General features: G+C 40.3%; 1 protein-coding gene across 2 annotated transcripts in view; it reads right to left on the bottom strand.

Moving 5' to 3' along the window:
* ST6GAL2 (ST6 beta-galactoside alpha-2,6-sialyltransferase 2) overlaps positions 1-25709 on the bottom strand; it is a 186614-nt gene that overhangs the window by 59217 nt on the left and 101688 nt on the right. For both annotated transcript variants that reach the window (XM_075852672.1, XM_075852673.1), the window contains exon 3: positions 5045-5936. In XM_075852672.1, coding sequence (XP_075708787.1) covers positions 5045-5876 — 832 coding nt within the window. In that variant the 5' untranslated portion in view covers positions 5877-5936. The remainder of the gene's footprint in view (positions 1-5044; positions 5937-25709) is intronic.

Raw genomic sequence — 25709 nt, 5'->3', positions numbered from 1 at the left:
TTTGCCCAACTCTTTCTCCAAAAGGTCTGCATGGTGCCACTGAAGTCTTTTCCTGCTATGCTGTCTCATTCTGCTTCACCGTCCTGAGACATCCCGCTATGCTGTGCTATTCTGCTTCACCATTTTTGATACATCATCAAAGTTCTGATTCCGCTAGCTGGGGACCGGAATCCAGGTGTGCCCTTGGGCTTATAGTCTAATACAGAGCGTTGCACTATCTGCTGCCCAGAATGAGAAACATACCCCCTTCAGACAAATGGATGGAGGTGTGCAAGGAAGCAGTGGAGATAAAAGGCATGTGATGTGTACTACACAGAGAAAAGAAAAGTGGAGATAATCCTGTAAAAGAGTACATAGAAAGGGGTTAGCTAAAGTATTAAAGGAACATTCTGGATAGGGATACACGATGCATCGAAACTTCGATGCATCGAAACTTCGATACTGTTTCGATACCGTGCACCCTCAAATGGTTCGATACTGTTATTTCATGCATTTCGATACTAAGCTGTGTGAGCGCACAGTTTAGCATTGTAACACATGAATGTATGAGAGCGGGGCTGTGGCTGTGTAATACAGCCATTACCCCGCTCCTGAGTCCTGACAAGTGCACGCAGTCAGCATGTGGTCATGCGACCAGCGCTGCACTGACGAGCGGCGGCACTGAAAACAGAACATGGCGGGCACACTGCAAAACTCCCCCGTGTTCTGTGTTCAGTGCCTGCGCTTATTAGTGCAGCGCCGGCTGCATCACCTCATGCTGACCGCGCGCACTTGTTGTCAGGAGCGGGGCAATGGCTGTATTACACAGCCGTAGCCTGCTCTAACAGCGGAGATCAGAGGAACCTCTCAGCTCCGCCGCTATTCCCCTGAATGCTGCAATCAAATCTGACCATAGCATTCAAGGGGAAAATGCAAAGGGAGATGCCGCTTGGATCGCGTCACAGGAAACCCCTGTGACGCGATTGAGGGACATACCATATATGGGCAGACAGCCCAGGGTCCATTGAAGGACCCCAGGGCTGTCTTACCATATTTCCTGTTGTTGGGGCATATTTGGGTATGTCCTAACAACTCCCTGTGTACGATCAGTACACAGGCTAATGTACTGGCATATAGATATATGCCCGAACATTAAAGTTTAAAAATAAAAAACATAAAGTAATGTTAAATAAAAAAAATACACATACACATTTTTTACAATAAACATTTAAATAAAACTCAATACATAAAATATACACATATTCTGTATTGGCGCGGCCGTAATAACCTGCACAACTATTTTTTGTGTCATTTATGATGTGTACACTATAAAAAAAAAGAAAAACTTCATTCATTTATTAATGTAAGGCACGAGGTATGATGAATTTAACCTCCATGTGCCTCACATTAATAGTAATTAACCCCATCATGAACCTCACACATTAACCCAATGTTGTCCATTATATCTGAGGAACATGATGGAGTTAATTACTATTAATGTGAGGCACATTCAAAATTCATCACACCACGCGCCTCACATTAGAAAATGGAAGAACTTTTTTTTATTAAAAGGGCATGACCACACGTGGCGGATTTCCTCCGCAACTGTCCGCATCAATGCCGCACCTAATCCGGGTTGCGGATTACGGCTGCGGATCTGCACAAAATGTGCAGAAAATTGATGCGGACTAGCTGCTGCGGACTGCGGGAAAAGTGCTTCCCTTCTCCCTATCAGTGCAGGATAGAGAGAAGGGCCAGCACTTTCCCTAGTGAAAGTAAACGACTTTCATACTTACCGGCCGTTGTCTTGGTGACGCGTCCCTCTTTCGGCATCCAGCCCGACCTCCCTGGCTGACGCGCCAGTCCATGTGACCGCTGCAGCCTGTGCTTGGCCTGTGATTGGCTGCAGCCGTCACTTAGACTCAAACGTCATCCTGGGAGGCCGGACTGGAGACAGAAGCAGGGAGTTCTCGGTAAGTACGAACTTCATTTTTTTTTACAGATACTTGTATATTGTGATCGGTAGTCACTGTCCCGGGTGCAGAAACAGTTACTGCCGATCGCTTAACTCTTTCAGCACCCTGGACAGTGACTATTTACTGACGTCTCCTAGCAACGCTCCCGTCATTACGGGAGCCCCATTGACTTCCTCAGTCTGGCTGTAGACCTAGAAATACATAGGTCCAGCCAGAATGAAGAAATGTCAAGTTAAAAAAGCAAGACGTATCCGCAGCACACATGACATGTGCATGACAGCTGCGGACTTCATTGCGGAACTTTGAATCTCCATTGAAGTCAATGGAGAAATTCCGCCATGAGTCCGCCACTGCTCCGCAACAGACAGAGCATGCTGCGGACACCAAATTCCGCTCCGCAGCCTATGCTCCGCAGCGGAATTTTACGCCTCGTCTAAACGAACACTGCTAAATTAAAGTGTAAGTCAATGGACAAACGGCTCCGCTGCGGATTAACGCTGCGGAGTGTCCGCAGCGGAATTTAAGTGAAATTCCGCCACGTGTGGTCATGCCCTTACTGTTGGCCAAGTGTCGTTTTGGTATCGAAAATCGCAATACTACACAAAGTATCGGTATCGAAGTCCAAATTCTGGTATCGGGACAACCCTAATTCTGGGTGAAATTCATCAACTGGCCAACTTTTATTAATGATGTCAAAAAGTTAGACATCAGGCACAAAATGCGCCAAATTTATTGCAGTGGTGCATGCTGCATTATAATTTTGGAGCATCTTGCATGACTTGTTAGACACTATTCTCTTACTTATAACACTTTTGAGTTGGCTTCTTTTGCGCCCAAATTTTGTGCCAGTTTTTTGGCGCATATTTGCCACACATTGTCACATTTCAAGTGACGCCCCTTTATGACAAGCCACACTTTTCTTGTTAAGACAAGCCCCCTTTAAAAGTGTCTTAAAAATTGTTTTAAATTGGGCCCCTTTGTGCCCAAAATTTGCGCTTTTTTGACAATTTCTAGACCCAAACATAGTAGTACACTGTGTTACACTCGTGTAGGGCCTGAAGGGGCGGATCATGACACAAGGATTCTTTCTTTTAAATCACTGTGTCATGCACCACCTTGTCCCACCCTTCCCTAGGCACCACATAGTATCTACGTTTTCATAGGATCTATATGTAAGGCTCTGTTCTCATCAGTGGTAATCTTCGTTGGATTTTGATAGCTATCTGACAGCAAAGATAGCAATATCTGTATTTTTATTCTTACCCAACAAAAATCTAATGGACCCCATTATAGGTCAATAGGATCCATGAGAATTTATTTGAAAACGAAGGTTTCACGTGTAAAAAATTACACGCATAAAAGTCCTCAGAGTTGCTAACAATTATCATACTATAGTAGAAGTAGATTGGACTGAAGTTTTGCAGTGTGTCTACTGAGATTTTTTTGCCCTTGCATGATGTGGCCGCTCTTTTTTACCTCATTTTACCTCATTTTTCAGGCAGCTTTCAAAGTGCAGAAAATGAGCTGGGATGAAGCACTGAGGCGCTAAAGCACAAAAAGGCATCTTAAACATAGATTCTTTATACTCATTTATCCTTTACTCACTAATTTAAGTCAAGATACTAAAGATGCAATATAAAAAATAGAATGTATACAATTTATTTGGTATATAATACACTGACAAGCATTCCCATTGAGAGTAGCCCCTGAAGCTATTTTTGCAGAAGCTAATTTCATGATAGAGACTTGCTAAAGCTGTGTAAGCAATTTCCCTTTTAGCTTTTCTGTCTCGATATGTCCTAAATAGGTCAAGAAAGTGATATTTATTTTTAGAAAGTTTTCCTATCCTCAATAGAATAAAACATTAAATACTATTTTATTTAATATTTACAGTTTACGCTGCACTTCAGTGTACTTTTAGGGTATGTTCACACGGCTTATTTTCGGAAGCAGAACGCCTTCAAACATCTGCCCATTGATTTTAATGGGAAAAACGGTGTTCTGTTCCGACAGGGAGTATTTTTACGCGGCTGTTTTGAAAAACGGCCACGTAAAAAAAACGCCCGCGAAAAAGAAGTGCATGTCACTTTTTGAGCCATTTTTGGAGCCTTTTTTCATTGACTCTATAGAAAAACAGCTCCAAAAATGGCCGTAAAAAACGATAGGTAATTAAAAACCATTTAACAGCTCCGTATTTTCAGACGTTTTTTTAGTAAGCGTGTGAACATACCCTTATACTGAGCAGCCTGAACAGAACAAGGAATTAATAGTCTTAGTCACAGAGAGCAAATGCTGTTCCATATCTCTACCAGATATTAAGTGATCTTCATACAACTGCGGGTCTGTAAACATTATACAAGACAACAAACTGGAAAAAGTCACACTTATGGCGCAATGCTTATGTGTGTTATATCACAAAAATTAAGATACCCGTCCCTATACTTTCTACCTTTTATTTATTTACTAATTACTTTTTTAGTATTTTTTTAATTAACCTATCAGGATATTTTCGGATGATGGGAGGAAACTGGAGTAGCAATAAAAAAAACAACGCAAATACGAGATGAACATACAAACTCCATGCAAATAATCTTGACAAAAAATAATTCTATTGTTTTATGTCTACAGCTCCTTGCAGATCTATGTATCTCCATGGTAACGAACTACAAACAAACCCTGTCTAATATGATACTCCCTTCTGTCTGTACCCTGCTACATGTTAAGCTGCCGGACGTATATTAGCAAGAATCAGAGAATGGATGGAAGGAAGTATGACTACAGGATAAGACTACACATAGTTTGTTTGCAATCTGTTACCATGGAGACACATCGTGTCTGCATAGGATCTGTGGACACAAAACAGTAGGGTATTTTTAATCAAGACTGCTGTGGTTGTGAAAGTGCACATAGCCTAACACAAGAGAAGCGTATTCCCATTATATTATGAAAATGTAGCCCAAGGGTTTGTCATTGACAAACTATGCCTTGTTCAATTCCAAATCCTAATCTGTCTAAGTAGTAAGAGATGAATTTACCCATATGTATTGTTTTTATCTGGTAGTAATATTAGCACCAAAACAAGAACTCACCAATTTCGGCTCCAAGTGAAGAGTTCAGTATAGCTCCAGCAGAGGAAACCACGGCACAAGTAGAAAAACCTTGTGGATACAGTTTATTCAGTGGTATGTGGGGAAAGTATTTTTCCCATCCTAAGTTTGAGAATGGAGCCTCCTTGCCATCCAACGTTCTTACATGAGCTCGCTTTTTCAGGATGCAGAGAAGTTCCTGGGCACTCAGTTTTCTTGAGTTCTGCTTTCCTGAGAAGCTTACTCCAAGCTTATTTGCCCGGAGATACTCCCTCCTAGCTTTCTGCAGCCGAGGTGTCAGCATTTTAGATGAAACATTGCCTTTCCAGAGCTTCTGAAGAAATGATTTGGACATGGTTGAAGAGAAGCCATTCCATTCATCAGACTCTTCAAGCATTTGCTGTTTTGCGCGACGTACATTCCTTCTGGTTTTTCTTTGCCGAGAGTGTGAGCTTTGGCGATATCTCGCAGACTGGTTGGAGTCTCGATAAACCGTGGCTTTTTTTTTCTTTGACATTATAAACTCATCTTCACTTTCAAAATAATTTTCTACATCAGCTATAGTTTTAAGACTACCTGGGCCGGATTTAAAGGAGTTCAAAATGCCTTCATCAATAGCATAGGATAGTGATGGGTCCTGAAGAGCCCCCATGATTACCCTCTGCTTTCCTTGTATAGGCGGGAGTTTTTTATCCTCTATGTAAGAGAATGCACTTGGCACTGGTTCCACTGAGTTGTTGTCTGCGAAGTAGATGAAGATCACCAGAAACAATAAGCCCCAAGCGCAGATTCCAAATAGCATGAGTTGTTTCCATTGTTTTAGGTTAGGTTTCATGGCTTGGTCTGCTCTGGCTTCTCTGTTCTGTGCACTTGAACTTGAGAATTAAATTGTGACCTGTGAGAATAAAGCAATGCATTAAGAATGGTTGCAGAAACAAACATGGCAACTTTCTAAGATATATTGTAATAACCACTGGTGTGACAGGTGTTCAGTGTATCAATGTACTGTACAAGAAGGGCATACAAGACCTTGACATGGTTCAGAGGCAGACAACCATATTAGATAAAGGATACCTTTCAGATGCCCGAATAAAAAATGCTGATAGCCAGTTCATTAAATGAATATACAAAGGATTCTGGATTCATTTATTTTAAGAAAAGTGACCTCTATTCATTAGTATTAGAATGTATTGATACACATCATTTATCCAGAGATTTTGCTGAAACAATATTGTTCAACCTTAGTAGGCTAAAAAATGGTTTACACCGTATATAATAGAAATCCCCAAAAATGCAGAACATACAAATAACTGCAAGTGTGAATTAAGTCAAGCGGTCATTGGAATTAACAGGAAAAATCTGCTAGGTTCAAAAAAATCCAGCTATATTATTTCCTCTGCATGACTTATTTTGTACTTTGTGATGGGCTATTAAATGACTGACTGCATATTTAAAATCGTGGATTTTTTTTTAGCCAACACATAGATGGGGGATATATGTGAATTTGGAATAGGAACATACTATATTTGCATTTATATTTGAACCTGGCCAGGTGGTGTTTTGAATTATTATATGTACAATGTTTTGAAAAGTATTTCTACTATTTTTTCTATAATCTAAATAATAAATGAATACAAATTATTTAATATTCCAAAGAGTGCCTGTTATGTTTCTGGATTATTTTTTCTTTTCTTTTTTCACTAATTGTTCAAGCTTAGTCCACGAGGGAAACTAACAACTGATTTACATTCATTTATTTTATATGCTTTCCATTGTGAACTTGACAGATATATGTCCGGCTTAATAATCACACTATCCAATCAATCAATGCGGACAGTGTCAGACCGTGCAAGGATACATTCTATTGACGAGGGGAATGGTAACGACCAGTTGTCCATTTATTCATACATTTTAAAGAGGAATAAGAGAGGAACAGCACAACACACAGTTCTAAGAAGGGAATACAAGTTTTACTAAAACGTACACTTACAGGAGAGCTGACAGATCCTATTTCATTGTAAATTGTTTTCACATAGGTAAAAATCTACTTAGGTTATCTGGAAGAAAAAGTTTATATATTTTATATATGATGCCAGTATTTAGCAGAGCACCTCACAGTGGCCTGGACCCACTATTAATGAAAAGACGCAATTATTTTCATTGTTTCCAGAAGGAACACCCTAAACCTTCCATATTTTGCACTACTCTGTTAAACATAATACAATAACGTACACATACGAGCCTTTAACCCCTTAATGATCGGGCCATTTTGCACGTTAATGACCAAGGATTATTTCTTGTTTTTTCACGGTCGCATTCCAAGAGTCGTAACTCTTTTTGTATTCCGCCGACATAGCCGTATGAGGGCTTGTTTTTTGCGGGACGAGTTGTATTTTGTAATTGTACCATTTTTAGATGCTTATAATATATTGATTAACTTTTATTAACTTTATATTAGGAGAGAATTGAAAATAAGCAGCTATTCCAGCATTAATTTTCACGTTATAAATTTACGCCGTTTACTATGCAGCGTAAATAACATGTTAACTTTATTCTATGGGTCAGCACGATTACGGGGATACCAAATATGTAAAGGTTTTATATGTTTTTTCTACATTTGCACAATAAAAAGCCTTTTAGAAAAAAATTACTTGTTTTTGCATCGCCGCGTTCCAAGAGCCGTCATTTTTTTATTTTTACGTCGATGTGGCCGTACGTGGGCTTGATTTTTGCGGGACAATGTGTAGTTTTCATTAGTACTATTTTGGGGTACATAGGACTTATAGATTAACTTTTATTTTATTTTTTATGGGGGGAATGGGAGAAAAGAGAGCATTTTGCCATTGTTTTTTGCGTTTTCTTTGGACGCAGTTCATCCGGCGGTTTAATTAATGTGTTCATTTTATTGGTCAAGTTGTTACGATCGCGGGGATACCATATATGTGTATGTGAGATTTGTTTTGACCGTTTTATTAAATAAAACCACTTTTTGGGGCAAAAAAGTAGTTTTATTTGACTTTGACTGTCATTTTTTTATTTATTTTTTTCACAAACTTTATTTAACTGTTTTACTTTTTTTTTTTTAGTCCCACCAGGGGACTTCACTATGCGATGTGCCGATCGCAAATATAATGCTTTGGTATACTTCGTATACCAAAGCATTATTGCCTGTCAGTGTAAAACTGACAGGCAACCTGTTAGGTCATGCCTCCGGCATCGCCTAACAGGCAGATGCTGAAGACAGACCTGAGGGTCTTTGTTAGACCCCCGGCTGTCATGGAAACCCGACGGTGACCCGCGATTTGTTTGCGGGGGCGCCGATCGGGAGACAGAGGGAGTTCCCCCTTCTGTCAAACACATTAAATGCCGCTGTCACTATTGACAGCGGCATTTAATGGGTTAAACTGCCGGAATCGGCGCGCGCTTCGATTCCGGCAGTTGCAGCAGGAGCCAGGCTGTGTATAAGGGTATGTTCACACGGCCTATTTACGGACGTAATTCGGGCGTTTTTGCCCCGAATTACGTCTGAAAATAGCGCCTCAATAGCGCTGACAAACATCTGCCCATTGAAAGCAATGGGCAGACGTTTGTCTGTTCACACGAGGCGTATATTTACGCGCCGCTGTCAAATGACGGCGCGTAAATAGACGCCCGCGTAGAAGAAGTGACCTGTCACTTCTTTGGCCGTATTTGGAGCCGCTATTCATTGACTCCAATGAATAGCAGCGCTAATTACGGCCGTAATTAACGCGGCGTTCAAGCGCCTGCATATGCCGGTACGGCTGAATTTACGGGGATGTTTTCAGGCTGAAACATCCCCGTAATTTCAGCCGTTACGGACCCCCGCCGTGTGAACATACCCTAACAGCCGTGCTCCTGCCGCTGATCGCGTGGGTAAACTATCAGTACCCGCGCGATCACAGGACGGATATATCCGTCCTCCTGCGCGAACTAGCAGCTGCTGAGGACGGATATATCCGTCCTTCGGCGTTAAGGGGTTAAATAACATTATTTGACTATTTTTCCCTTCGTTTAATGCTTCTGGAGACTTGTTCATCCAAATTAATAATGACATGGGTAACGTGGATAAGACCAATAATTCAGCATTTTTCCACAACGGTCATTATCATCTTCCAGGCAATGATGGTCAGGAGAATGAGCTGGTGGTCCTAGGAAAAGTTTTATAGAGAAAGGATGATGTAAGTTTTGGGCATATATTCCACTATATTAAAGTAAGTAAAACTTTGCTCAATTACAATTACAGCAGCTCGGTCCTAGAACACAGGTATTTATTTTCCTTTGCTCTTTTGTCAGTTAGTGTAGCCCTTGAATAACCCTGGCCACCTGCTGATCTCTCTACATTTATTGGATCACTTCCCGCCATATAAAAATTGATGATGAAAATATATTACAGCTGCTGAGCTTAAGGCAAACAGCTGTAGGTTTCCTGGACCCTCTCTCATACCACCCATACCATTGTGCTTTATTTTTCTCAACGCTCACATCGGGCAGGAAGGAATGCTGGAGCAAAGCTTTCCTCTAATTTGTTACACGATGTAAGTACAAAAATGAGGTTAGAAAATACACTGGTAGTTTTATATTTTAAAGGTCACATAACAAACGTTCTAGATATGTGGATAGCAGGTGGTGTACAAAAAAAAAGATTTTACTTAAACGTTTCTAATTATTTTCTAAAGAGAAGTCTGGAAATAAAAACGTCATATTCATAAAAAATTGTGTTCAAATTTTAATGCACACTAAGGACCCCTGCACATGGCCGTGCCCGTAATCACGGTCGATGACTACGGGCATGGCCGGCCGCGGACAGTCACCCACATTATAAGGCCGTGCTCCCATTATAAAGTATGGAACCACGGTCCGTAAAATAAAAAAATAGGATATGTCCTATTTTTTGCGGAGCCTTTCTACAGCCCGGACACCTTCCTGTAAATATATATGGGAAGGTGTCCATGGGCAATAGAAATGAATGTGTCCGTACTTTGATCCACAATTACGGTCTGTAATTGCGGATCAAAATTATGGCCGTGTGCATAGGACCAAAGTGTGTATGCACATATTCTGCTTGCACGGTTTTCTTTGCAATGATTATTGCGTGGCAAAAAAAATGTTAGGGATTAAAAAACGTGGCGTTTTTGGCCCGAATTTGCAAAACAGTGGCACTTTTTTTTACTGTGATTTTCCAATAATTGGAGAAACAAAATGCCATAAAACTGGCCTGTGTGAATACACCAAAAAAGGCCTTCAATATATATCACTACTGGTAGTTCTGTTTTAAATTGATACTAGGTATTGGCTTGATGGTATAATAATATTCTACTAGATTTCAAACACATTACAACTTGTAGTTGCCCAACAACACATTTACCAATGTGTTCCTTAACCAAAGGCTCTTGGATTCCCTGTATAGGTCTCCGTAGCTGCTATCAGCAATTGTGCGTGTTTAGGGACATTATTAGAAAACGTTCACACTGGAAGATTTGATGCAGAACTGCCACTGTCCTATTCATCTGAATGTGGTTTGCATATATCCATGCACATGCTGCGGAAACAGCTCTATTCAGATGTATGAAACGGCTTTTTCTGCAAAAAATCAGCTGTCGGTGAACATATAGTACTTAGAGAACAACAAATCAGGTCACTACTATAATAAATATATACTAACTGATGATGTTGATCTTCATATCATGGAAGAAAGAAGGGTATAATGTTGAGTGGACATAGAGTCCTTCTATCCTTGCCTCAACAAACATGATACACAATATAATGTGACATAAAATCTCCATAATATTCAGTCTATCGTCCTCATTATAAATACAGCAACACTTCTACAGTGAAAACTATAATCTAGAAAGCCCAGCATGCTTCAAAAATAATCAAAAGTAGACCTGGGCCTCATCTGAAATCAACTAATCTCCGCTGTCAACTGTCATCAAGAAGAGTATGGAAATGTATTTAATGGACCAAATTTTACCAGCTTCAAAGTTTGCAAAGTAGGCGGTGGGTATTAAGGAAATAATAAATTGGATTTATTTAGCTATTTTCCCAAAGAAATTTTGAGAGTTTGAGATAATTGTGTAACAAGAACAGCATGGTGACATTTCCAAGGCCAGTTTCAATCTATTCCAGAGGACACGAATCAGGAATTCTATAATTCATGCAAATTATGTAAAATTCATGAAATACTAACTGTTACGCCAGATGGATTCATTGCCATAACTTATATACCGTATTTTCCGGACTATAAGGCGCACATAAAATGTTGAGAATTTCTCAGAAATAGAAAGTGCGCCTTATAATCCGGTGCGCCTTATATATGAACCCGACAGTAAAGAGAGGGGTTCATACAGGATCCTTTACCTCTATCGTGGGCGGCAGGGGTCGGCGGCGGCATACCACAGCACACACCATGCTCCTCCCCCCCGTGCGCCTATGAATTTATTCTTCACTTGGGTTTTTACAGTATCCATAAATGGATTGAGCATTACGGCCACCGTAATCAGGAGCCACACTGAGTGATACTTACAGCTCTGTAGGATCCTTGCAATATATCTTTGCTTTAGCGTTAACTATACCCACTACCCCAAAAAATGCCTCCTGTTAAGAGACATGCTTATGATGCAGGTTTCAAGCTTAAAGCTATAAGTTATGCAGTAGAGCATGGAAATAGGGCAGCTGCAAGAGAATTCAACATTAATGAATCCATGGTGCGTAAGTGGAGAAAACAAGAAGATGACCTCCGCCAAGTAAAGAAGACCAAACTGAGTTTCCGAGGAAACAAAGCAAGGTGGCCACAGTTGGAGGACAAAATAGAACAGTGGGTTATGGAACAGAGAAACGCATGTAGAAGCGTCTCCACTGTCTCTATTAGACTCAAAGCCACTGCTTTAGCACGTGACATGGAGATCAAGGACTTTCGAGGAGGTCCTTCATGGTGCTTTCGTTTCATGCAAAGGCGTCATCTCTCCATTCGCACCAGAACTACTGTGTGCCAGCAATTACCAAAGGATTATGAAGAGAAGCTGGCCATTTTCCGCACCTACTGCATAACCAAGATAAATGAAAAGAATATCCAGCCAGAACACATTATTAACATGGATGAGGTTCCCCTCACTTTCGATATCCCCGTAAACCGTACTGTTGAGAAAACAGGGACCAGTACGATATCTATACGTACCACAGGAAATGAGAAGTCATCTTTCACTGTAGTTCTCGCTTGTCAGGCTAATGGCCAGAAACTACCACCCATGGTAATTTTCAAGAGGAAGACTTTGCCTAAAGAAAATTTTCCTGCTGGTGTCATCATTAAGGCTAACCCAAAGGGCTGGATGGATGAGGAGAAGATGAGTGAGTGGCTGAGGGAGGTCTACGTCAAGAGACCGGGTGGCTTTTTTCACAAATCCCCATCCCTATTGGTCTGTGACTCGATGCGCGCCCACTTGACCGATACTGTCAAAGCCCAAGTGAAGAAAACTAATTCGGAGCTTGCTGTCATCCCTGGTGGATTAACCAAAGAGCTCCAGCCGCTAGATATCAGCATCAACAGGTCATTTAAAGTTAAATTGCGAGCTGCATGGGAGCATTGGATGACAGAAGGTGACCACACATTCACCAAAACAGGGAGGCAACGCCGTGCGAGTTATGCCACTATGTGCCAGTGGATCGTGGATGCCTGGAAGAATGTATCAGTCTCCAGTGTCATCCGAGCTTTCAGGAAGGCTGGAATCACCACTGAAGAGCCTAGCAGCAGCAACGAAACCGACTCGGATAATGAAGAGGAGGACCCCATGCTTGATGCCGAAATCGCCCAACTGTTCAACTCCGACACTGAAGATGACGGATTTGATGGATTTCTGGTGGAGGAATGAACTGAAAAAGTACGGTAAGGGTATGTGCACACACACTAATTACGTCCGTAATTGACGGACGTATTTCGGCCGCAAGTCCCGGACCGAACACAGTGCAAGGAGCCGGGCTCCTAGCATCATACTTATGTACGACGCTAGGAGTCCCTGCCTTGCTGCAGGACAACTGTCCCGTAGTATAATCATGTTTACAGTACGGGACAGTTGTCCTGCAGCGAGGCAGGGACTCCTAGCGTCGTACATAAGTATGATGCTAGGAGCCCGGCTCCTTGCACTGTTCGGTCCGGGACTTGCGGCCGAAATACGTCCGTCAATTACGGACGTAATTAGTGTGTGTGCACATACCCTTAACGTTTTGATTTGCAATTACAGCTGAACCAGTTGCAAGTTATTGTTAAAAAGTGTAATAAATTTTGACTTGCAGTCTGAGCAATGGTTTATTTAACGGTAATGTGCTGCGCCTTATAATCCAGTGCGCCTTATATATGAAACATGATTGCTTACAAGGCGCTCATAGAAAGTGCGCCTTATAATCCGGTGCGCCTTATAGTCCGGAAAATACGGTAACTGCTATAGTAGAAGACTAAATAAACACACTGTGTAGAATAACATTGTTTTCCTGGGCTTTTAGCAAGTGGTCAGCATCTTTCCTTTACTTCATGGCAATCTAGGGTTACTAAATCAACACCAACCTAACAAAGGGAAGATGAGGCGTACACAGAGGCATGCTCAGGCAATAATTGTAAAGTTGACAAGCTTATTAAAAGAGCTGGCAGACAGTAAGTAGACTAAACTATCAACTGTCACGTATGTTCTGCACGTCTCTGGATCTAGACTGGGTGACCTCGAGGCCCACAAGTGAAATTTATACATCTCAATTAGCTCTGGACAGTTGACAAATCCTAATAGGATGGGCAAGTGTAGCTGCCAATGTGCTGTCAAACAAAGCTTTTTCCCATACCTCCCAGCTAAAAAGATTTTTCTGATGGATGCTAAAAATGCACTATATTGAATATATGTTCTGATTATCAGAAACTTGAAAGATTTTATCTGACAGACAAGTGGAGTGTTGTGTATAAAATTGGCTATTACTAGGAAAACAAGGGCATTTTGATGTAACATTTATGACACCATATACAAATAAATAGTCTGCATCTTGAAGGATGCTAATATAATATCAACACAACGGTCTCATGTATAAAAGCTAGAGCAGACAGTTAACCATAGCAGCCAATCAGATTTCAGCTTAATTGTTCCCATGCAGGTTGCAGAATAAAAGTAGTGATCTGATTGGTTGCTAACAGTGCCCAATACGGTGTCCAGAGTCCACTAGTCGAAGGTTAAAGTGAAGCTCATCCTTTTATTAACATTGAGAGTTGATGTCTAGAAACAGTCAACAGGCTCTGTCAAGAATGCCAAGGAGTGCATCACATGACCATGAAGGCAATTATGGCCCGACACTGTGGACACTAGACCATATTCCCATAACCATCCCGATCAACACCCAATCCAGATGAGAGCATGAAGCCACACTGCTTTTCTGGTTGTCAGAGCTATTCTCAAGAAACTAAATGTCGGTAGGTACAGTATCGTTCTGCCGACTGTGCTCCACAATAACTTAACTTGTATGATCATAAGAATGTTCAGACATCTTGAATTTGTTGGTGATTTTCTGTGCGGATTCCAATATCGGAAAAAAACTGTGTAAAATTTAGAGCATGTTGTGGATTTTCATTTGTGATGCAAAGGTGTGAAATCTGCCGTAAATCCGCAGCAAAATCAAAAAAACTCTGCTACGTGTGGTATTTGATACTTTACCCCAAAAACATTATTGGTAATCACAAAAGACAATATTTTTGTTAGAAATATTATAAATCATTCATATGATGTCATCATTTTTCATAGCTGCGATATATATTGATATAGGGATATAAATTTAAACGCTTCGACTGTAAAGCCACTATAATTTCATGGTTAGTAAAAATAATAAAGGAAAACAATTCAACAATTGACACCACGGATGAACCTTTGTCACACACAATGGCAATCTACCTCCCCCCCACTATAGATCATATAAATGTATAGGTCGACATATGTACGACAATGACAAAGATGATGGAATCATAAAGCTAGGAAAGCTGGTCATTTTAATGCACACCCTACTGTAAAATAGGCGGATTCAAGCAGAGATGCAGAAAATATTGCTCAAACAAACTGTGAACAGGTATTTATACTTACTTAGTAAATACGAGTTGTCATTGAATTGGTTGTCATGCCCAGTGCCACTTATTTCAGTCTCCTCTGCTAGCTTCTGTGTGAAAACATGTGGCTTCTGTAGTAGTAAAATGATCTACAATTATAAAGCCTATACCTCTCCCAAAGCTGACTTCAGCTAATGCCAAGATAAGTTGTGATTACGGCCAAAAACCATACTTACTTTGGCTCACAAAAGGCTTCCCTCTTTATGTAGTGATTAGAAGTAGCCCTGCATTATGGGTATATAGTCCAAGATCTGCATAGTGTATGTGTCAATGGACAATTTGTAAAGCTAGCATGAACTTCTATAGCACAAGTCCTCTTGTGGACTATGAAGTTTTGACACAAATTCACAATCATATCCATGGATCCTCAGACATTTTGCCGTTTTTGAGAAATGATTTTCAGTATGTGGGATGAACTGTTCGATGTTCTGTGGTCAGACTATTTGTGTCACAGCCATAGGTGGTGATTTATATTCAGAATCAGAACTACCTTGACTACAGTAAATATATTTTACCGCAAACCAGGGGTCTGAGGCTGTCATCTGCAGCCCGCGGGGCACCGAAGCTCCCTCGGCAGAGGAGAGAGAGCAGGCCGAAGGTGGAGCGCGCCCGCGCTCCTTCTTGACGTCACGCTGGAGCGCAGTCCCTTTCCCGTGCTGCTGGATCGTTGGTGGTAGGTGAGCAATGACCACACAGCCCCCTGGAGATAATGCAACCGCCCCCTGTAAATAGCGCCCCACACATCTGACCCTGTTGACAGCGCTACACGCCCCCTTACTGTAGTTAGCTCCATTGGATCTCCCACTTGGAATGGAATCCCCAACAAGGGGACAGTCTGGCCGGGGATTCCTCTGCTGGAGGAGCCCCTGATGTCACAGTGACATCATGGGGTACCTTTAGGAGCAGAATCTCTGTACAGAATCTCCGGCAACGCTCTGGCGCCCTGGCGTCACTGTCCATATTGCTCCTCTTGGACCGGAATCCCCAGCCAGAGCGTTGCCGGAGATTTCGTCCAGAGATTCTGCTCCTAGAAGTAGCCGCTGATGTCACTGTTCATATATATGGACAGTGACGTCAAGGGCTCCTCCAGGAGAAGAATCCCTGGAGAGAGAGTCGGCAACGTTTTTTGCCGGAGATTCCGTTCCAGGAGGAGCCTTTGATGTCACTGTCCATATATGGTCAGGGGCTCCTCCAGGAGAGAAATCCCCGGCCAGAGCTTCGGCAACACTCTGGCTGGGGATTCCACTCCTAGAGGGAGCCCCAATGGACCTATCTATAGGGGGGTGTGGCACTATCTATTCGAGTGTGTGTGTGTGTGTGTGTGTGTGTGTGTGTGTGTGGCACTATCTATAGAGGCTTGTGTGTGTGACATTATCTACAAAGGGGTGTGTGTGGCAATGTCTACAAAGGGGTGTGTGGTACTATCTACAAGGGGGTGTGTGGAATTTTCTATAAAGGGGTGTGTGTGGCACGATCTACAGAGGGCATTGTGGCATTATCTATAGAGGACATTGTGGCATTATCTACAGAGGACACTGTAGCATTAACTAGGGGTGTGTGGCACTATCTACAGATGGCATTGTAGCAATATCTACAGAGGGCACCATGGCAGTATTTACAGAGGGCACTGTGGCAATATCTACAGAATGCACTGTGGCATTATGTACAGAGGGCACTGTGGCATTATCTACACAGGGCACTGTGGCATTATCTACACAGGGCACTGTGGTATTATCTATAGAGGGTACTATCTAAAGAGCGAACTGTGGCATTATCTACACAGGGCACTGTGGCATTATCTACACAGGGCACTGTGGTATTATCTACAGAGTGTACTATCTAAAGAGCGAACTGTGGCATTATCTACAGAGGGCACTGTGGCACTATCTACAGAGTGAACTGTGGCATTATTTATAGAGGGCACTGTGGCATTATTTACAGAGGGCACTGTGGCATTATTTACAGAGGGCACTGTGGCATTATTTACAGAGGGCACTTTGGCATTATCTACAGAGGGCACTGTGGCACTATCTAAAAAGGGGCTTCCCAATCTTGACATTCGTGTGTCTGGCAACCGCTACCAACTAAGCAGCCAGACTGCATTTAGCGATAAGCATGTGGACTAAACTTGCGGTATTATTAAAGTAATGTAGAATTATTATAGTAATGTAGTAGTTATAGTAATGTAGTAATATTATAGTAATGTAGTAATATTATAGTAATGTAGCATTATTATAGTAATGTAGTATTTTTATAGTAATGTCGTATTATAGTAATGTAGTATTATTATAGTACTGTAGTATTGTTATAGTAATGTAGTATTATTATAGTAATGTAGTAATGTTATAGTAATGTAGTATTATAGTAATGTAGTATTATTATAGTAATGTAGTATTGTTATAATAATCTAGTATTGTTATAGTAATGTAGTATTACAGTAATGTAGTATTATTATACTAATGTACTATTGTTATAATAATCTAGTATTGTTATAGTAATGTAGTATTATAGTAATGTAGTATTGTTATTACAGTAATGTAGTATTATAGTAATGTAGTAATGTTATAGTAATGTAGTAATATTATAGTAATGTAGTAGTGTTATTATAGTAAAGTAGTATTATAGTAATGCAGTATTGTTATAGCAATGTAGTATTGTTATAGTAATGTAGTATTGTTATAGTAATGTAGTACTGTTATAGTAATGTAGTGCTATTATAGTAATGTAGTATTGTTATAGTAATGTAGTATTATTATAGTAATGTAGTAGTGTTATAGTAATGTAGTATTATTATAGTAATGTAGTGTTATTATAGTAATGTAGTATTGTTATAATAATCTAGTATTGTTATAGAAATGTAGTATTATTATAGTAATGTAGTATTGTTATAGTAATGTAGTATTATAGTAATGTAGAATTGTTATAGTAATGTAGTATTATTATAGTAATGTAGTAGTGTTAAAGTAATGTAGTATTGTTATTAAAGTAATATAGTATTATAGTAATGTAGTAATGTTATAGTAATGTAGTAATATTCTAGTAATGTAGTAGTGTTATTATAGTAATGTAGTATTATAGTAATGCGGTACTGTCATAGCAATGTAGTATTGTTATAGTAATGTAGTATTAGGGCATGCCCACACGTGGCGGATTTCCTCCGCAACTGTCCGCATCAATGCCGCACAGAATCTGCGTTGCAGATTCTGTGGCGGATCTGCCCAAAATGTGCAGTAAATTGATGCAGACTAGCTGCTGCGGACTGCGGTAAAAGTGCTTCCCTTCTCTCTATCAGTGCAGGATAGAGAGAAGGGACAGCACTTTCCCTAGTAAAAGTAAAAGAATTTCATACTTACCGGCCGTTGTCTTGGTGACGCGTCCCTCTTTCGGCATCCAGCCCGACCTCCCTGGATGACGCGGCAGTCCATGTGACCGCTGCAGCCTGTGATTGGCTGCAGCCGTCACTTAGACTGAAAAGTCATCCTGGGAAGCCGGACTGGAGACAGAAGCAGGGAGTTCTCGGTAAGTATGAACTTCTTTTTTTTTTACAGGTTGCTGTATATTGGGATCGGTAGTCACTGTCCAGGGTGCAGAAACAGTTACTGCCGATCGCTTAACTCTTTCAGCACCCTGGACAGTGACTCTTTACTGACGTCTCCTAGCAACGCTCCCGTAATTACGGGAGCCCCATTGACTTCCTCAGTCTGGCTGTAGACCTAGAAATACATAGGTCCAGCCAGAATGAAGAAATGTCATGTCAAAAAAGCAAGACGCATCCGCAGCACACATAACATCTACATAACATCTGCGGACTTCATTGCGGAAATTAGAATCTCCATTGAAGTCAATGGAGAAATTCCGCCATGAGTCCGCAACCAGTCCGCCACAACTCCGCAACATCCAGTGCATGCTGCGGACACCAAATTCCGCACCGCAGCCTATGCTCCGCAGCGGAATTTTCCGCTCCGTCTAAACGAACCCTACTAAATAGAAGTGGAAGTCAATGGAGAAACGGCTCCGCTGCGGATTAACGCTGCGGAGTGTCCGCAGCGGAATTCAAGAGCAATTCCGCCACGTGTGGCTTTGCCCTTATAGTAATGTAGTATTGTTATAGTAATGTAGTATTCTTATAGTACTGTAGTACTGTTATAGTAATGTGGTATTATTATAGTAATGTAGTGTTATTATAGTAATGTAGTAGTGTTATAGTAATGTAGTATTATTATAGTAATGTAGAATTGTTATAGTAATATAGTATTAGTAATATAGTATTGTTATAGTAATGTAGTGTTATTATAGTAATGTAGTAGTATTATAGTAATGTAGTATTATTATAGTAATGTAGTAATATTATAGTAATGTAGTAGTATTATAGTAATGTAGTATTATTATAGTAATGTATAATTGTTATAGTAATATAGTAGTGTTATAGTAATGTAGTATTGTTATAGTAATGTAGTGTTATTATAGTAATGTAGTAGTATTATAGTAATGTAGTATTATTATAGTAATGTAGAATTGTTATAGTAATATAGTAGTGTTATAGTAATGTAGTATTGTTATAGTAATGTAGTGTTATTATAATAATGTAGTGTTATTATAGTAATGTAGTAGTGTTATAGTAATGTAGTATTATAGTAATGTAGTGTTATTATAGTAATGTAGTATTATAGTAATGTAGTAGTTATTATAGTAATGTAGTATTGTTATAGTAATGTAGTATTATAGTAATGTAGTGTTATTATAGTAATGTAGTAGTGTTATAGTAATGTAGTATTATAGTAATGTAGTAGTTATTATAGTAATGTAGTATTGTTATAGTAATGTAGTATTATAGTAATGTAGTATTATAGTAATGTAGTAGTTATTATAGTAATGTAGTATTATTATAGTAATGTAGTATTATTATAGTAATGTAGAATTGTTATAGTAATATAGTATTGTTATAGTAATGTATGTAGTATTGTTATAGTAGTTAAAATAACTATTTAAGTAGTTAAAATAATTTTGTATTGTATCAAATTTGAAAGTGATGCGGCCCCATCAAGTTCAAATTTTTTCTATGTGCGCCCCATTTGCCCGGCCAACTTTGAGACCCCTGCCCTAAACCTACCTGACAGCCTAGCGCTACACAACTGAAGACGCTTGTACTTTTTTATACCTTTCACTTATCGAAATTGGGATTCTAATCAAAGTCCAGGAGATCTTGCATTAATATATCTGAAGAACATCCAGTCTGTGAATACATAAAATGTCCTCCTTTTAACTGAAGCAATATCGCCTTTATCCGCGACATCTACTGATAATATTCTCTTTATAGCTGGTACACAGACATGATCAGTTGACTTCTATCATCTAAATCATGCATAGAACAGGAAAATGCAAACAGCTGGGCTTCTTTTCTAATAAATCCAGTCTGTAGAGCTGGCACATATTTAGTGTGAATGTCATGACTGTTATTCATTTCTGACTAAATGTAGTAGTTGCCCTTTAAATGTATAATGAAAACGCTTTTCGGTGTATTCAACTTTTGGTCATTTATTGTTGAACTCTAATTGTATTGTCACTTGTCTCGAGTGGTTTTGCTTATCTGTTTTTAGTAATTATATAGCACTTAGCAGTCCCATGAGCACTCTAATCTTTATCTTTAGCAGGAAATAGGTAAGGGGTTTATATGGGCAACATCTGCTAAGCAGCTGCATAGCAAATACTTGTCTCAAAATTGATATCCGGAATTAATACTTTCCATGAACATGTCAAGGTTGAGTGAATATCCCAAAATCATATACAATACGAATACACCGCCCCACAACACCACACTATTTTTACGATACTTTTCTTCCTAAAAAAAAAAAAAGCTGCAACTTATATATATATATATATATATATATATATATATATATATAGAAAAAGTATAATTTTATAAACTTCCTCTTTATTGGCCCACAAATGTGTAAATACAGAGGTAAAGCCCAAACAGAGCTTTTTCTCAAGCAAATATGATTTTTGTGTAATTAATAAATAGGTTGTGTTATGAACACAACCCCTGACCACATGCCCTATTGGGACATCATATAGGAGGGGGGTCCCATGATGTATTGGAAAGGTGGCAGGAGTTTACCATCTCTTGCAAAAGACAAGCTTGATTTTTTTTTTGCAAAATTATTCTAGTTTAGTGGCTCGGAGTATTACAAACTTTTTACTCGTGGGTTTCTATATAAAGAGTGTGAACATTTCCTATTGGTAAGATATCCTTAGAATTTCAGACTTAGAATCACTGATTTTAAAATTTGATAGGTGACCAAAAATTTTAAAAATCTGAATGGATTTAGGAAAAGTACTTTGTGGGTTGGTTATTATTAGCAATAGGTCATTAGCAAAAGTGGCAATGACAGAGGAAACGACCCCTAATTTGTGGGCCTGTAAAGTTTTCTTCTAAAAAATGTTTTTGAATAATCACTTTGATAGGAATGGACAGAAATGTCACATGTCGGTGATGACGACAAAGTCTTAAAGTGCATAGTTCTGGTACAGATCCACAAAAGCTGAGATGAATATAGAGGGTATTCCAAAGCCATAAAAGCCAAGAGTCCATCCTATTAAAGACCTTTGTTCCACAGGGTGTACTGGACAAATTGCAAAACACATACAGGGTTGTGTTTCTCATTTGCACCAGAAATAAATCCGGCTTGTCTGGATAACTTCCATAGACTTTTAGGCGTTTACCTTTGATAGATAAGAAGGAGATCTGTAGCTCAAGTACTGCCTTGTGAGGATTGATGATTTCAATGTGTGAGCCTGAGAAGTAAATGTGCTACCCTTATCTCCGTAGAAACATTATTTATATTTTACTAGAAAGTCGCTGTCAAAGACTTGTAGTTTTGATAAATTCTCAATAACTGATTTATGTGCTGCGTATGTGATGTAACGGAAATTCTAGATTATTTGTATTCTATAAGCATTACACTGACCATTAATGTGTTGCTTTGATCACCTAGAGATGACATTCGTGGTAATTTATCGCATCCCCACATGTTTCCATTGTGTGCTGGCAGCTTTACGGATGTCAAATCTAGAGATCCCATATGCTAGAACATGCTGTATCATTTAGAAGGGGCTTAATCCAAAGAATGCTATGTTGACATTACATTCCCGTTTATGCACAAATTCCGTTTTCTGAATTCTGTTTTTAACATGAGGACGTATATTAAAATATAAGACAGCTGGGTCTATTGAAAAAAAAAATCAGGTCTTCTCTATTGATAGATGCGACTAGATTAACTAGCAAGTAAAATATTTGGTGCTCTGCAAAATCTTACATTATGAGAGACTTACTGAATTATATTTCATAAGGTCTGCATTAGATAAAGGAAAACTGAAAAAACCCTTCAGACTCCCTTATAAATATTTTTCTGACCACCATGTTTGTTTAGCAATGGCCTTGTATGTACGCCACTGCTTAGTAACAGAAGACTTGACCTGTGGATCTTCTCCCTCTTGTGGAAATCCAGAATTGGCAATCTCATTGAGTATAGGTGGTAGTTGTTTGAATATATCCCTGCCTTTAGCACTGGCGCAGAGTGGGAGGAAGATGGAGGTAAACGCCATGTTCTGGTTTACAGTTTTCGCATTCTGTCACCTTGTGGAGCTGTTTTTGGATGCAGCTTTGAGCAGTTTAGAAATTTAATTAATGCCCATTAACAGACATTTTCTAGAAAATTGTAGTCAGGGACATAGTTATGGGGACAGGGATAGCATAAAGGCCTTGGTGTTGGGTGCCAGGGGGCACCAACAAGCCACTCAGCCTTGGCCAGGGTTCTTAGACACTGAGCTAGGGCACTAAACTAAGTATTTACCCTGGGTGTAGGAAATCCTGGCTACAACTCTGACTCAGTCAGCAACCATTGGGCTACATGTGGTTCTTTAAGAGGTTGCCACATAAACAAGACCCTTTTAGGACCCCTGCACATGTGGCAGATGTGGTGCTTGCTGCAGAAACAACCCCATTCAGATGAATAGAACTGATTTTCAGACACAGACATTTCTGCAAAAAAATCTGCAGCGGGTGCAGGGGGTCTGAAAATGTTTGTGGCCTCTCAACTGTCATAACAACTGAGCTTATCCATCTTTTTAATAGGTTTTACCTAACAACCACTAGTTAAAGGCTGGGATCTCACATCACGGTCCAAATGAGATTTTGCATGGATTTACGGCAAAAAAAACGCATCAAAATTGTGACGTAAGATCCCAGCCTATAGCACTTATCATTGGGGATTCTTAGAAGGGTTATCATGTGCAGACTGCAATTGCCCTGCCAGTATCTCATTTAACACGACTTCACCAGAGGTTGCTGCAAGCTGTTCATGATTAAACCTCAAAGTATGTGTATGTTTGTCTTTCACATATGACTAAATAAAGCAATTACTTCTAAGCCCCCTTCCCTTCTTTTCATCATATGTTCCAGTTTTTTAAACTCATAAATAATGCACACTCATTTCCTAAATCATCAGTTGGAGAGCAAGTGGTTATTAAATCACGTATTCCCTAAGGCTGGAATTCCACAGGACGTTTTGATTGCATTTTTACTGCGTTTTTATTGCAGTTTTGTAGTGATTTTCATGTTTTTCTTAATTGTTGTGAAAAGCGCAATTGGCCGTGGGGTTATTACAGGTGAAGCTCATGGAAACTATGTACTTCACCTGTAATAGCCACACGCCCGAAAACGGCATTGCAAAACCTTTGGCGATTCACAGTAGAACGCATGCGGTTTTCACAAGAAGCACATGAAAAATCGCTACATATCTGCATTAAAAACGCTGCAAAAATTTGATCAAAACGCCCTGTGTAATTCCAGCCTTATAAAAGTAAATAGATGGCCGTCCTAGTCATTGCCAACATAGTGATCTGCTCTAGCCGATTTCAAACTATGCCCTAAATGTGGGAATTGCAGAACAAAGGACTATACTTCAGATGTAATTAGATTTCAGGACAAAGCTTTAGCATTTAAAAATAAATAAAAGTGTACCTACCCATACATTTTCAGAACTCAAAAGCAGCCATACTTGTCCTTTTCTTGTTAGGAATGTTTAACCCTTTGTACACAATACTTTTGTTTTCATCATAGATAAGACGTCTGACATAATTATAATATATACCATACATGGGGAGACCGTCCCGGCTCCACTGAAGGACCCTGAGATAGTGCTGTTTATACTTAGGTTAAGCGCCACAGAACAAACTTTATGTGACGGGGCCTGATGTGGCAAGGGGGCCTTGTGTGCTGTTGCCTTAAAGAGAATCTGTCACTGGTTTAGTAATGCCCAATCTCCTAGCTAATCTATTCGGCGCTGTCACACTGATAATGATAGTGAAAATACCTCACAGCCTCTGACGCTGTCCTATCAGCATGAAGCTGCTTCACACAGTGTGGGAGACTGAGGCTGGTGTGAAGGGGGATCACTTAAAACAGCCATATCTTGGACTGTATCGGGATCGCGGTTCTAGCTGTGAAACAACCGAAGGTATCACCAGTTGAAAACACAGTCGGGAAAGCAAGCTCTTTTTTTTTTTTTTTGAAAGCCCGAGTCGTGCTTTCTATCACCCAAGTGCATAAAAAGTGCAGAGGTGCCACACAAAAAGTGCACAAGGATGCGGTCTATCGCAGCCCTTCTCTTAAAAGAGAGAGGCCCCGCATAACCATTCCTCAACCCTCCAAGCCATAGGCCTAAAGGATCAAGGATCGATGATCCCCCCTCGCCGAAGCTTAGGGAGACCCAAACACACTCCTAGGCTTCTACCTGGGCTGCCACCCCAGTGTCCACCTAGGAGCCTGCATCCTAGTTGCACCTCCCCTCCGAAGAAGGGAGGCCGGGTTGCAGGGGAAAAAGGAACCAGAAGGCCACACATTTTCCCCCTAGACCTCAGGAGGGTCCCAAAAGGGCACCGCATCCCAAAATCCTTGTGACAAACGTGACAAACACACAGTGAAAAACAAAATTAAATAAGTGGATGTGCGCTGTGATACAGCCTGGACATCCGCCAGGTATAAAAAATTCCTCATCTCCCAGCCAGAAGGCCGGGAGAAAAAAGGTGTGTGCTTAGAAGTGTGAAAGAAGAGTGCGTGCAAATGTGCCTTCACTCAGTGGGATCCCACCCCCAGTGAGTTAGGGCACCCCAGGGTCACCAGCCCTGGGGCACATAGCAACTCGGGCTTTCAAACTACCCGACCTCCTGTCCTCGATCCGGCGGTCGCCTGGTCACCTACAAATGGTACTTTTAAACCAAATGCGTACACCAGAGCGATGACCGTTGTGGTTCCCTGCCCTCACCTCGGCGTTCTGTCATCCCCCTACGATGGCCCATCAACCACCGGCAGGGATGATTACTAACCTCAGCTTGAGCAGGTACTACACTTGATCTTAGCCAAAAGGCAGAGAAGCGGGAAAGCAAGCTGTATACTATATGATCAGGCTGTGGTGCTGGGCTGGGAAGAGGAGAACTGCATGAATGATTGGAAAGCGCCATACA

Source organism: Rhinoderma darwinii, chromosome 2, assembly GCF_050947455.1.
Source record: "Rhinoderma darwinii isolate aRhiDar2 chromosome 2, aRhiDar2.hap1, whole genome shotgun sequence".
Taxonomy (NCBI): domain Eukaryota; kingdom Metazoa; phylum Chordata; class Amphibia; order Anura; family Rhinodermatidae; genus Rhinoderma; species Rhinoderma darwinii.
Note: the sequence above shows the minus strand (reverse complement) of the source record. Positions and strands in the feature narration are given on the sequence as shown.